General features: G+C 37.7%; 2 protein-coding genes across 7 annotated transcripts in view; one reads left to right on the top strand and one right to left on the bottom strand.

Annotated features, from left to right (window-relative positions):
* Positions 1-13518, bottom strand: part of LOC105838764 (fasciclin-3) — a 329393-nt gene that overhangs the window by 39857 nt on the left and 276018 nt on the right. The gene's annotated exons all lie outside the window — the stretch shown is intronic.
* LOC105838765 (cytochrome P450 9e2-like) lies at positions 4434-7141 on the top strand. The gene has a single exon (XM_012684552.3). The coding sequence runs from the start codon at positions 5407-5409 to the stop codon at positions 6931-6933; it is 1527 nt and encodes a 508-aa protein (XP_012540006.1). The 5' UTR covers positions 4434-5406; the 3' UTR covers positions 6934-7141.

Raw genomic sequence — 13518 nt, 5'->3', positions numbered from 1 at the left:
TTTATTCGCAAATTCACAATTGCCGATAGCGATGGATGTCGTGAGGTCGTCTGTACGGGACACGAGGCGTCAGGAGAGAATAGAGTACGAAAAGAACGAACAAAAACGAATCACCCTGTCGTGACGTTCGTCGTCATCGCTACGAAAAGGACGAGACTTCAAAAAATCACGACGTATACGCCATTATACTACCGGATCCGAGTGCAGATCTCATTTGAACACGGCGTAGGGCCCTCGGTAGTCTGGGAGTCTCTCCTAATGAAGGCGGCTTTTTCTTTTGCCCGCTGTTCATCCCTTTACCTTTCGTCCCTACCCCTAGTTGGGCCGTTCTTCAGGCCTTCCATTCTCTCTCTCTCTCGTTCTTTTCAACCTATATCGCTATCTCTGCATTCTTTAAGCAGCACGATGGTACGAAGAATATGGCACGAAGTGAATGTTATCATTGTACCGTCAGATGCAGTTTAAAATGAAAGGGCTAGGGTAGACTGATTATCTGGCATAATGAAAACTTGTATTGCTGTGACATTTTAAAAGTTATATATTCAGATATAAATGCCTAATATAAGAATATTAAGATGCATTTGAATTATTATATATAAAGAATTTTAGTATTAGATTTTTATTTTAATATTTTCACACAAAATTGTTAAATCTTCAGCTATTATTTTACGTCTAGTACTAAAATACGGTGAGTTTATTGAATAAAAGAATTTTAAATGTTTGGGAAGTCCATAAGCAAATTGCAGTGTATGATATAAAAAGCTCTTTGTGGTAACCACAAATGTTTATGGAATTTATCAAAGAATAGCTGGAAGCACAAACAGCAAAATGCAAAAACGGTCACTCCAGGAAACGGCATACACATATCCTAGAAGAATTTGAAATTTAAAATTAATTTTAATATTAAAGAGTCTACAAAAATATTTCGTCATGGAATAAATAATGGACATGTTTGCTTTGATATGTCTGCATGAATAAACCAAATTAAATCAATGTCGCGACGTATTAGCGAAGTCGATGAAAAGTGCGGTCACTGTATTGCAAAATATTCACTTAAAGCGGATGCATTTCGATTCCGGTGGCACGTAACGCCCCAATTGAAACGGAATCCGACTTGGTAACAGTTTTATCGAATCGCGGCCGCGTATGCTTCAAGTAATTAACGTGTTTATCGCGTGGGTGGGGTTCGAGGGAAACTCGATTAATTGCGTGCAAAGCGGCAATTTCGACATTTCAATCGCGATAAAACTCATCGAGCCGCGAGAGTAAGCCGCCACGTCTCTGTTATATTTTTTAATTAACTTCAGTGAATTACTTGCGTCCCTCGTCAAAATGGAATAAGGGAATTACTATGGCAATACAATTTCGCACTCTTAATCCCTTGAGAATATATTTGAGCTATTCACAATTTCACAAACACTCGATTTACATCGGGAATGTTATTCTCGCTGAAAATGTTCTATGTTATTTTTTAGTGTAAAATAGCTTTCTATCATCTGCAACGTTTCAAAAGACATTTACAAAATAATGTTTGAATAAATTTCTTAGTACCTTACATGTCAATCGTAAAATTCATTTATTTCTCGAAATTTTTCCCATTTTTGTCCCCCAAAAGTAATAGGTTAATTGTTTTTACTTTGAGATAACGAAAATAGTGCGGCGCATTAAAGAACAAATCATATCCCAGGAGACGCCACGGCGAGAGCAACGCCAAACGGAGCGATGGCTACCCTCCAGCGCAATCTCAATAAAGCACGCCGAAGTTGCCGTTTATTTCAATTCTTCAGCGGTTAAGACAAGTTAAAGTAAGGGCGAGCGCGCGCGCGTAAATACGGCAATTTGCAGTCGACTGATTATTTGCAGCCGGAATTCTCGAAAAGCATGCCAAATTGTACACCCGGGTATTAAAGCCGGATCGTTTTTTCTCTCTTTCTCCCTCGCTCTCTCCCCGTTTCACTCTGAACTTAACGAGCGATGGAAGACGAAATTTCAAGGAACAAATTTCTCGCGGCTATATATGCATGCATTATAATAGATGTTAAAGTATAAGGTATAAGCGTCGCGAGATAAAAGCCGCGCCATCCACGGGAAACGCTTTCAAATCGCAGCGAACTTTCGGGCGGTGATGCGGGCGAGTTAATTCGTTTTCGGGGTATTATCTCCTCTTCACTCGCCATTAAACGGCACAAATAAGGCTGGAAAATATTCGGCTTGCTGCTCGGAGTTTCCCCGGAACGTGTCTCTCTGCTACTGTGGTTGACGTTATCGCACTTTTACTAATGATCCCCGGCGCTACAATCCGCTCGTCCCTTGTTTGTTCTGCGAAACGTCATTAGCATCTGCTTGAAAAGGGAGGGAGGAATGCTTCCTGATATCTTACATCTGGCGAGAGCTGAACAGTGCCAAGATATTTTTCCCCGTCCGTCTTCCGAAGTCATTGATCGATTAAATCCGCGTTTTAATCCGATCTCATTATACGGCAAATTTCAAGTTGGCTCGATGCATTTATGAGAAAAGTTATTTAGGTTAATCGATTTGCATATTTCGCCTACGCCCACTGGTAAGAGTTTTATATAAAATTGTCTTTGGCATTTATAAACGTGAGTAACGTGGTTTCGCAAATCGCTGATCGAGCGGAAGCGATGGACGGCGCATTACCGCGGGATTGTTATCTATCATCGCATGCATATATTGAAAACACGTCGTGTATACGCCACGAATGCGACACAAAACGTGCAATTTAATTTAATTGCATTTTTGTACCAGCTCAGGCGACCGTACAGAGGAACGCCGCTCATTTTCCGCGTGGTGCCGCTCGTGCGAGGGGTAAATTCGAGATATGAGTGTCGACGTATACGCGTTGATAAATGTGTTTGCGGTAGGAGATATGTTCAGAATGTGGGGCAAAAGATATACTATCAGCATAATAAATCGTTTCTTGCTTGGCGCTCGTCCTGACGTTTCGGAGCCTATTTCGGCTGTCACTTAAATGTAAGTGGTATGTAAATACAGGCGTATTGTGTGCGTGAACGATATATGCCGTCAAATTTTAAAATAAATTGAATTAAATTTTAATTAAAGATATAATATTAGTGGTAAAAGTAATTATAGTATCGTATATTAACTATAAATGCTGCATTTAGGATGTACAAGTAATAATAGTCTTTTAATCGCCGTACGATTATCGTAATTCGTACATATTCTTCGATCTAGATTGTGTCGTTCGCTCCGCTTCGGTCAAATTCAGTTTACTGACAAGTTTAAACTCTTGTTCACCATATTACTGACATTACGTATTTAATTTACTTATTTCAATAAAGTTATATAACAGTGTAACCTCAAGCGAATCGGTCTCGGCGAAGAATATAACGTAGCGATCCGCTGTCTAGATGTACACAGCGTTCCAGCATAAATCATTACGACAAGTAGGAATTTTTCCAGTGGAATTCAGTGGAATTTCGTAGTCAGTTGCGCTTCGCGAGGACGTCGATTTGCACGCTCGTCGTCGTCCTGCTGATCCCGGAAAGTCTGCGTTTCGCAATGTTGACGTGTGTCTTTGCCTTCTTTCTTGCGCCCCTCCCGCTTTCTCGCTCGCTCGCTCGCTCGTTCGAACTTGTGAATTGAACCTTATTTCGATGCGAATCGAACACGGATTGAGGATATCACGACGAGCGTCCCCGAATGAAATTACCATAATAAAGCGTCGCTGGCGGAGCCACGTTACTCTCGCAGACAAGTCGCTCCCAGCTGAGGAAGTCAAATGAATTATCGCGCCGAACGTAGAAAATCACCTGCCAATTTCTCATTCGAGCGTCTCTCAATTTTTCATCGTGTCGCTTCCCTACTTACCCCCGACCCGCCCCCTTCCGTTCTCACGAAACGCACGATCGCAACGATAAATTATACTGTGTACTTTGGTATCAAACGCGCGAGTTCGATCTGCGGTGCTGGGTGTGACTTGGGAAGGGGGCGAATGCATAAAGCGATTCACCAATTCCCGAAAATTTGAATGAGACTGCAATTCAAAGATTGGAATAATTTCAACGAATTGTAGTAAAATGAAACGAATAATTAATGAAAAGTTGAAATATATCGAATCATCTGCGCGTACTTACACGACCTCTTTAAAATTAATATTAGAATACTTCTTTTTCGATATAGCATGAAAAATCTTCACAATAATTTTGAATTTGTGCAATCTTATTATTACTTCTATAAAGAAAATATAAATTTTCTAAGAGAATATTTTATTTTCGAATGCATCTTAAACTGAATATAATTACGTAGTTGTAAATATTATCGTCTAGACACTCTATTCTTAAAATAATGTGAATCATTAGTTAAACATTGGTATAATAATTTAAATCGAATAAAAAATATAATGTTTTTGCAATTAAATTTCTGCTCAATTTAGAACTTTATATAACTTATATAACTATTATATGGAAAAAAATTATATATTTATGTAATTCATAAATAATTTTAGAAAACCGATTTCAATAATATACTGCGTACCTTTGTTTGTATGAATTTGAGTCCCATCCATTTTCTTTAGTCTTGTTTTTTTTGAGAAGATATAGACTAGAGCGTGGATTCTAAACCGCGTTATAACTTGTAACTTGTTGCTGTAACTTGTTCAGTCCCAATGCAAGTAAAGATTTCTGCATAAGGTAACAGGTAATCAGGAAATAAAAATCAAAAATTATGAATAAGAAATTATTGCTTCTGATGTGCCTCTGATATACAATAACGTGATAACGATGAGTCAACGGTTGATTCTTATCGCTATTTCACACATTATTGTATCAGAAACTCATCAAAGGCGGTAATTTTTATTCATAATTTCTGGTTTTTATTTCTATTGTCTGTTGCCTCGCATTCTGCAAAGACCTTAAGAAAATCGTTGTATATCTAATAAAGTATTTAATTTGTTTAAATCGCAAAGAGTCGTTTCGATATATTAAGTCTACTACGAGCCACGATAGAATTCGCTATCAAATATTATCACAAGCCAGGAGGAGAAAACACTTCTCCACAAACACGATGACACAAGCTACACCAAATTAAGTAAGAAGAATATCTAATGCAGTTATTGCTTCATACTAATTATACATTCATTGCTAATTATACATAATATATTTTAACATATTCAAATCACAATCTATTTTTCCGACAATACTTAATTGTAATTGGTCAGTTTCTTACGGTTTAAAGATTAAATCTACATTCTAGATTCAATGCGATACACAAGTTGTGTAAGAAAAATACTAGCATATAAATATACAGGAAGTGCTATACATGCGAATAGTTGTCTCTAACGATTTGTGTCGGTAGTATTGCTGTTTAGCCGATAATAAAAAAGGTTAACAAAGAAATCGTGAAAAGAGATTTTCAAACAACTTTGCCATGGAATACTGGTCGATATTCCTATCAATAGTGATCGGTGTATTCAGCATTTTTTATTTTTTTAGAAAATTTAATTTTTTTCAAAGAAATGGTCTCATACACGTACCGCCTATTCCAATATTTGGTTCCATGACATCGTTTATATTTGGTCGCACATCATTCGTCGATTTATGTCAGAAGATATACATTTTCAATCCTGACGCAAAGTATTATGGATTCTACGCCGCGACAAGTCCAATATTTTTGATTCGTGATCCGGACCTCATTAAGTCCATGCTTGTCAAGAATTTTGAAGCATTTCCAAACCGAAAAGGTTTCTCTGAAAATGATCTTTTACTTGCAAAAAATTTATCGTCTCTTCGTGGGGAAAAGTGGCGAAATGTGAGAACTATATTGAGTCCATCTTTTACGTCCAGCAAGATGAAAATGATGTTCACATTGATGTCGGAGTGTGCCGAGGATTTTACTAAATTTCTATCGACATTGCCGGAGGATAAATGTGAAATAGACACAAAAGACGCTTTCTCTAAATATACAAATGACGTCATCGCTACATGTGCCTTTGGAATGAAGATCAACTCTATGAAAGATCCAACAAACAAGTTCTACGTTAACGGCAAGGAATCGACTAATTTTGTGAGGGGCTCCTTAAAGTTTCTTTTGCTTAGATCTTTTCCGAGTCTCGGGAAAATTTTCAACATAAAGCTCATAGATGATGAAATAGTGAATTTCTTTAAAGACATTGTAAAGACTACGATCGCTAGACGTGATGCGGAGCACATTACACATCCGGACATGCTGCAGTTGATGATAGATATCAGAGACAAGGAAGGTTGTAGAGAATTGGATATCGACGAAATAACTGCGCAAGTTTATATTTTTTTCTTCGGTGGCTTCGACACTAGTTCGACTGCGATGTCCTTTGCAGCTCACGAGATCGCAGTTAACCCAGCTGTTCAGACCAAATTGCAGCAAGAGATCGACAAGGTTTTGAAAGAATCGAATGGAGAAGTGTCCTACGAATCCATTAACGGGCTCGAGTATTTAGATGCAGTAATAAGCGAGGTCCTCCGATTATATCCACCAGTCCCATTCACAGAAAGAATATGTGAAAAGTCTTATGAGTTACCACCTGCATTGCCAGGCGAGAAATCATTCGTCGTGAAGAAGGATATGACTTTTTGTATTCCAATTTACGCGATACATCATGATAACAAGTACTACGATAATCCGGACAAATTTTCTCCAGAAAGATTTTTAAACAACAAATTCCATCTTAATTCCTCACATTACTTGCCATTTGGATTAGGACCAAGAATGTGCATAGCTAGCAAGTTTGCTATACTGCAAGTCAAAGTTGTGCTGTTTCATTTACTAGCGCAATGTGAGCTGAAACCTTGCGCAAAAACTCCGTCCCCATTGAAATTTGCCAAAACTCTGACTTTGATGCCGAATAATGGATTCTGGTTAAACATTCAACGTAGAAAAAATATGCATCCTATGTTGAAGTCTGCAATAAATGACTAAGTTTCAAAAAACATTTTTGATTGTAATAACATAATATTACGTTACTTTACAATACGTAAAAGTTTGAAGCCTCGACACTAACACATTAAAACTGCAAGTTTACTTGATATTTTACAAATTCTTTATTATTTTGGATTAATTTATTTACGTCGCAAACCGAATATTGTTCTTTAAATATTTTTCAGTCTTCTTATTTTTACTACTTTGTATAAATTTTAACAAGTTGAAATTAATTAAGAATTATTTAAAATCGATTGTCGGACAGGAACAATTATTTAATTTTTCTATAATTTTAATTAAATATAATGTTAAAAATATATTGTTAAAGATGTGACAATAAAATTAATAAATTTGTTAACATAAAAATAAAGAAATGCGTTTAAAATAATTTTTATTTATATATACTACGACTATGCCTGTGAGCAACGATATGCTATTATATAATGTGAAGTTATATAATGCGATATCATACTCGAAAAACAATAATTATATATAATCATATATAATTATATATAATTGACATTATATACAACCGTATAAAAAAAATGGCATTATCAGCGATGGGCAGTCATGGAAATTTTTTCCACGCGAGAATCTTCATGCGCAGGCGTAAGTGACGTCACAGCTAGACGTTATCTGCTCTTCATTGATGTGTTCTAGCTCTTCTAGGTGCATATAAGGGGGACTAAAGAGACTCCTCCTTTCTCGTGCTTTTGGAATAAGAACACATATCTTATAATGTAAGATATTTTTATATTATTATAAAAATATTATTATTATTATTATTATTATTATTATTTAGATATAAGTACTAATAAGCTTATTACATTATATAATAAGCATAACCCTTCTTAATAAAAACTAAGAGATTTAGAGATAAGAAAAGGTACCAACAGCAGGTTTAACTTTAATATTATTAAGTTTTTTTAAACTTAGAATATAATTATATAAAAGATCGTTTTTATTTCTTTCTACGAATTTACATATAAACAGTTTAATTGTATGTACATTATATACATCTAGCCAAATGCACTGATAGTCGCGAAAAATCCATGATACTAATGTAATGATTATGATAAATTATGGTATAAAAAGCGTCATTATTTTCCCAAAACCAGTACTTATGATACACACATTTTCTCCGAAGTTTCCCCGAATGTTAATTTTACCGGGCAAAGCATCCACGGCTGAGAAAAAAAAATCGATTCGACGAAAAAGAGCTCCACGACATCCTGCATAGTTCGATGATCGCGACACGTGTAACCGAGACCGCGCGTACGCTCGACTGCGAACAAAGGCCGAAAAGGTTTTTTAGCCTTGAAAAGGACCACGCTCGAGCAGTGTCAACGTTTTCGGACTCGGTTCGCCGGGTGAAAAAAAAAAAAGATAAACCTGACTGCGCGAAGGCCGCCGCGAGATATATTAGCACGCCAGAAAAGGGTCAACCTCGCAGAAGGTACGTCGATAATCGGCCAAAGACCGAGGGGGGAGTGTTTTCACGAGCAGATGAAACCGCTCAACGTGGATTCCAGCGAACGCGCGGGTATTAAATCGACGTCCCTGTCGTCGCCTCGGGGCGGGTTTTTGTTGATGTGCGGCTTCGACGACGCCGGTGCATCGACGCAGCCGCCGCCACCGACGCCGACGCCGACGTCCATTCAAAGCCGGTTCTTCACGCCTATGCGCCGAAACAATTGCAAGCTCGGAAGCTCGCTCGGGCGTGAGATAAACCGGGACCTGTTGCAGAAACGAACATCCGGACGAGAAAAGCGTAGAGTGGAGAGATTTGATTTTTCGGTTGATTCATCGAGTCGCAGAGTACGTGTACCGTTAAATTCGAGTACGATCCGAGGACTTTTGGATTTCGCGAACGAGTCCGATAAAGCGCACATTTATAATCAGGGATTGGCACGAGTTCTTCGCAAATGTACGATTTTGAAACGCATAAATTATATGTTCGTATATATCATTTCAGCGAGATTAAATGGCCACTTTAAATCAGTGATAAAAACGAAGTTACGTACTTCGCAAAAAGTGGCCGTAAAATTATTTTCAAAAGAGCATTTTAATGTTTAGAGAAAATAACGGGATCTCGAAATCCCGATAAACCGTACTAGAATTTAAACGCTTTATATATATAAAAAAAAGGGAATAAAATTTGTAAAACCAAAAAAGGTTTCAATATTTTAAATTTATAAAACCACGTTACACATGTAGATTTAACCTAATTCCTATTATCCCTATCATATAGCTTCACAGTTTTATTATAGTTTTATTACAGTCCCGTATATTCCTATAACATCTCGTATTAGCCACGTCGTCGTGGCTTCAGCGGCGGTGTCTATTGTCGCGCAAGACAACACTTCGAATTTAGTTCGCCGCGAATGCAGACGTAACGCTATTTGAAGGCAGCCCCCGCGCGTGTATTATCGGCGAGCAGACGGTGTCCCCGCGCGTGAATGGAGTAGGAACAAACCGCTCGCACCTCCGCAGCTGCAACACCGATCCACCGTCGCGATAACGAACTGAACGACGAGGCACAAACCGCCTCAGCGAGCTGCCGACATAATGTCGCACGCAGCTGCGTCGTGTAACTAAACTCGTTCGCGTCTGTGGGGAGAATCTAAATTTGCCGTGCGCGATACCGCGCGGTCGTCGTCTCGCGCGCGAAAATAGAGCTAAATTGAAAACGCGGCGGTACAGCATAACGCGCGCCACGGCGAAATTCCGACGGATATTTCCGAGGGGGAAAAAAAAATAAGTAAATTTATTCCGGGTGAAACTCACTTTTAATCCCGTTCGTGATAATCGGGAGAGAAGCGAGCTAGTTTCAGGGAGGAGAGACATCGACCTGACAATCGTGTTACCGCGAGACGTAATTCCGCTTGAACGCGGTGACACGTTTTCGCGTAAAACTATATACAACGCGAAGGATGCGCGTAGCGTGCGTCAGCAAGTGCTCGACACGAAGAAGGATAATGTCCTCGGGACCTTATCTGCGGGTTTATATGCGCGAGACGTCGCGTTCTGCTGGCTGATGCGGACTCGCATACCGATCGGCGACGCGGCTGACGGGAAAATGCGGAAATGACGGTACCCGCGTTTTGCATTGAATACCGTAAAGGTTTCCGTTTCCGAAAAGAGAACGTTCAACCTTTCAAATCGCAATAAGAATGACACGCGGACTTCATCGGTTCATCTGTCCTTTGCCCCTTCGAGGCCTGTGCTAAAAATTCGGATCGGATAAAGCGGAAAATAAAAAAAAGCTCCTCTAACTTGGAAGATCGTTAAACAAATGATCAATTTTGTATTACCATACTTTATAATACGCTGCAAATAGTAATTTGTTCAATACTTTCTACTATAATTATAACTCACGCAGTTACATCTACACTTCCCCTATGTTTCTTCTTCTAGAGGGAATAATGTTCTCGAGTACCAACCTGTAACAAAGAATACATTCGTAATTAGATGTGATGAAAGCATAGTACGTATGTTGCTTTATAATATTAATTAATACAGCTACGCTATTTAGAAGCAGTTGCTCTCATTGATCTATAAAAAGAGTGAAAGAGATGGAAAAGTGGAAAGACCTCTTTTATCACAATATTTTGAAATCAGGTTTTTCTTTAAATTACCAATATTGATATTTAGAATATTAAAGAAATATTCCGTCGTATATAACGTGATACAAAAGAAGAAAGTGTATGAATAATTCTGTTGACAATAAAATTAGTATCGGGAAACATGTAAAGCGTGATTTCGGCAGCTAAAAAATATTTATATTTGTATCATAAATGTATATTTATAACAATGCTAATCCTTGGCGGTATCACGTATCGTTGCGTAGGTCAGCGTAGAGGCTATCGACTATCGGCTCGGTAGGATAGTCGACGGCGGAACGCGACCTCCGGATTGTCCCGTGGCGATGTATGTATCGACGTGCGGCAGATATATCGGCTTCCGCGCGAGCCGTCACGGTCCTTCGAACGATGCCATTACACGCGCCACGTGTTCAGAATTGGATCTTTGGACGTCGCGGGCTCGCATCCCGTAATTTATCAGGGAGTCGCGGTAATAGGGTCACTTGCCAACAAAGCGCTCGGGCCAATCGTTTCCGCCGGTCCGATCGAATCTGCGGGAGAATCCGCGATTGATCGTTAAAAAGAAACAGGAGGTGTCCCGATCGCCTCGGGTCGCGCGGAGCGACTTTTACGTCGGGATAGATTCCCCCCCCCTCCCCCTCCCGGCGAAAAATTATTGGTAATGCGGCCGTTAGTGCGGTTCTTGTCACTTATCGTTTTTTTTCTTCAGATTCTGCATATCCATACGTCAATACGTCTGAAATCCGCTCGCGGTCAATAACCTATTATCTTTTAATTCCATTGTAAACAGTATATTACGAAAATTTATCAGCTTTTATTTTGCTTTAAAAGAATTAAAAATCAAGCAACTTTTCACGTCTATCTTAGAAAGATTGCTGTCTATTTTTTACTCCACTTAGGAAACTTGCGTAAAATATATTACACGGCTTTCCCCCCTTTTTTTTTCTAAAGAAACTCTTGCAAGTGAATTATGGATTTCTTTCAGAAAAAAAAGTATGTTTAATTTGTATGGGCGATCCGTGCTAAAGTTATTGCACCTCCAATGTGAGTAATCGCGTTCTGGAATTCAGATATGTCAAACTCGTGGATAATCCGGCACGCAGGCCCTCATTGGGAGCAAGTCCTTATTGTGTTTGCGCATCGTGATGTTAGACTATTGTGGACTATTGCCCCAGGTGTTTGATGACCCGGGTGGTCTTTAGACGTCACTCGATCCGTAGCGCGTAATTCATCAAAGGTACTGTGCGTACGCTTTGACGTAAAGCTGATGGATTGGCGTGTACTTTGTGGCAAAGTGCTTCGACGTCAAGGTGGATGTGCTCGCCGAAGGAGTAAAATCAACTTTAGTTTTAGCGATCAGATTACATTAGAATTGAATTCAACAGAGTTTCAACGATTGACCCTCGAATCAATCAATATTTGCGGGATTAGGAAAGTAATTCATAACTAATTTATTTGCAATACAATTGAAGAGTTTGAAAAAAAGTGTAAATCCCTTTTTTATATCTTCTAATCATTCAACAGTGTCACATCGTGAGTAATTATGTTTCGGTAAGAATCAAAGAGAAAACAAAAAATATACTTACATATAAAAATGAATAATAAATATAAAATTTTTAGCAAGAACCAAAGTTTAGTAGTTTATTTATTTTTTTTTTTTTACAAATTTCTGTATATATGTCTATATATATAATGTGAATCCTAAAGCCTAAATCTTTGTTCGTACAAGTATTATATGTATAAGTGTTATATGTAATTATATGTGGAAAAAATTATTATATTTATTTATATATATAAAATATTATAAAGAAATATTTTTTTAAAAAGTAACTTATAAAATGCTGAAAAAAGTTCTTCAATTATAAGTTGCATTTACAATCGCGACTAAACACTTAAGATAATTAAATGACTAAGAAATCTGCTACAGAATTTGAATTTGTAAAATGATAAAATCCTATTATATAATAATGGGACAATTATATATTTTTTGTAACATATTTATTGCTCATATTCCCTTTATCTAATTTGTCTGCTTGTAACTTCGGAATGTTCGCTTTAATCTGTGCTAATTTGGGCGTTCATACTTTCGTGGATCCAAAATTCGGTTTAGTGCAAAGCTGTGGTAATTAGCCTCGGAATATATCGTAAAGCAATTTCCAAATGTGGGATATGCGCTTGACTGTTTACGACTTGCGCCAGACTTGTTTACGACTAACGGGGAAATGTGCGTGCAACGTATACACGGGGTAAATTACACTTTGAGCGTCGCACCATGACACACCATACTGCGGATATGTAGCATTGCATTATTGCATTTATTTGAGAAATCACGTAATTATCAAACTTTACCACGATTCTAAGCCAGCTTTAATTACACGTAATATAAATTAAAATATGCACCTGTAAAATATTTTTTTAATTACACAGTTTTCTTTTTTTCTTTTTACCCCTTGTATTTTTATAATTTCGCTTACTATGATGTGCATATTACGCACATTTTAATTCCTTTATGATATGTCTAATTTATTTTATTTGAATTTAATTATTATCATTTTATAATTAGATAATATAAATTTTATAAATAATACAATTTATGTAATATAAAATTTCTGTCTGTTTTACTTGGTAATATCATTTATCATTACCAAGTCCATTAACTAAATTAAATGTTAATTTACATTACATTTTATGTAGAATACTTTAATAGATGTCGAAAACACAACGAAATTTCTTTGCGCAAGGAGGAGAGAGAGAGAGAGAGAGAGAGAGAGAGAGAGAGAGAGAGATGAGAAAAAGTAAATATCGATTTGCGATTCTCAGGATATCCTGTAGCGTAACTTCACTTCTGCATTAAAGCCGTCGACGTTACTGAGAGAGAAGTATAATTCCCTCGTATAATCCATATATCCGCCGTCTATCTATTCTCGGATTGTTATTCTCGACTCCAAGACCGGGAGCACTAAAATCGTTAGAGATATTG

The sequence above is a fragment of the Monomorium pharaonis genome, chromosome 9 (assembly GCF_013373865.1).
Source record: "Monomorium pharaonis isolate MP-MQ-018 chromosome 9, ASM1337386v2, whole genome shotgun sequence".
Lineage (NCBI taxonomy): Eukaryota > Metazoa > Arthropoda > Insecta > Hymenoptera > Formicidae > Monomorium > Monomorium pharaonis.
This window is presented reverse-complemented; position numbering and strand designations above follow the sequence as displayed.

Excerpts from the sequence above, each read along its gene's own strand:
- LOC105838765 (XM_012684552.3), top strand. The coding sequence starts at position 5,407 with ATGGAATACTGGTCGATATTCCTATCAATAGTGATCGGTGTATTCAGC.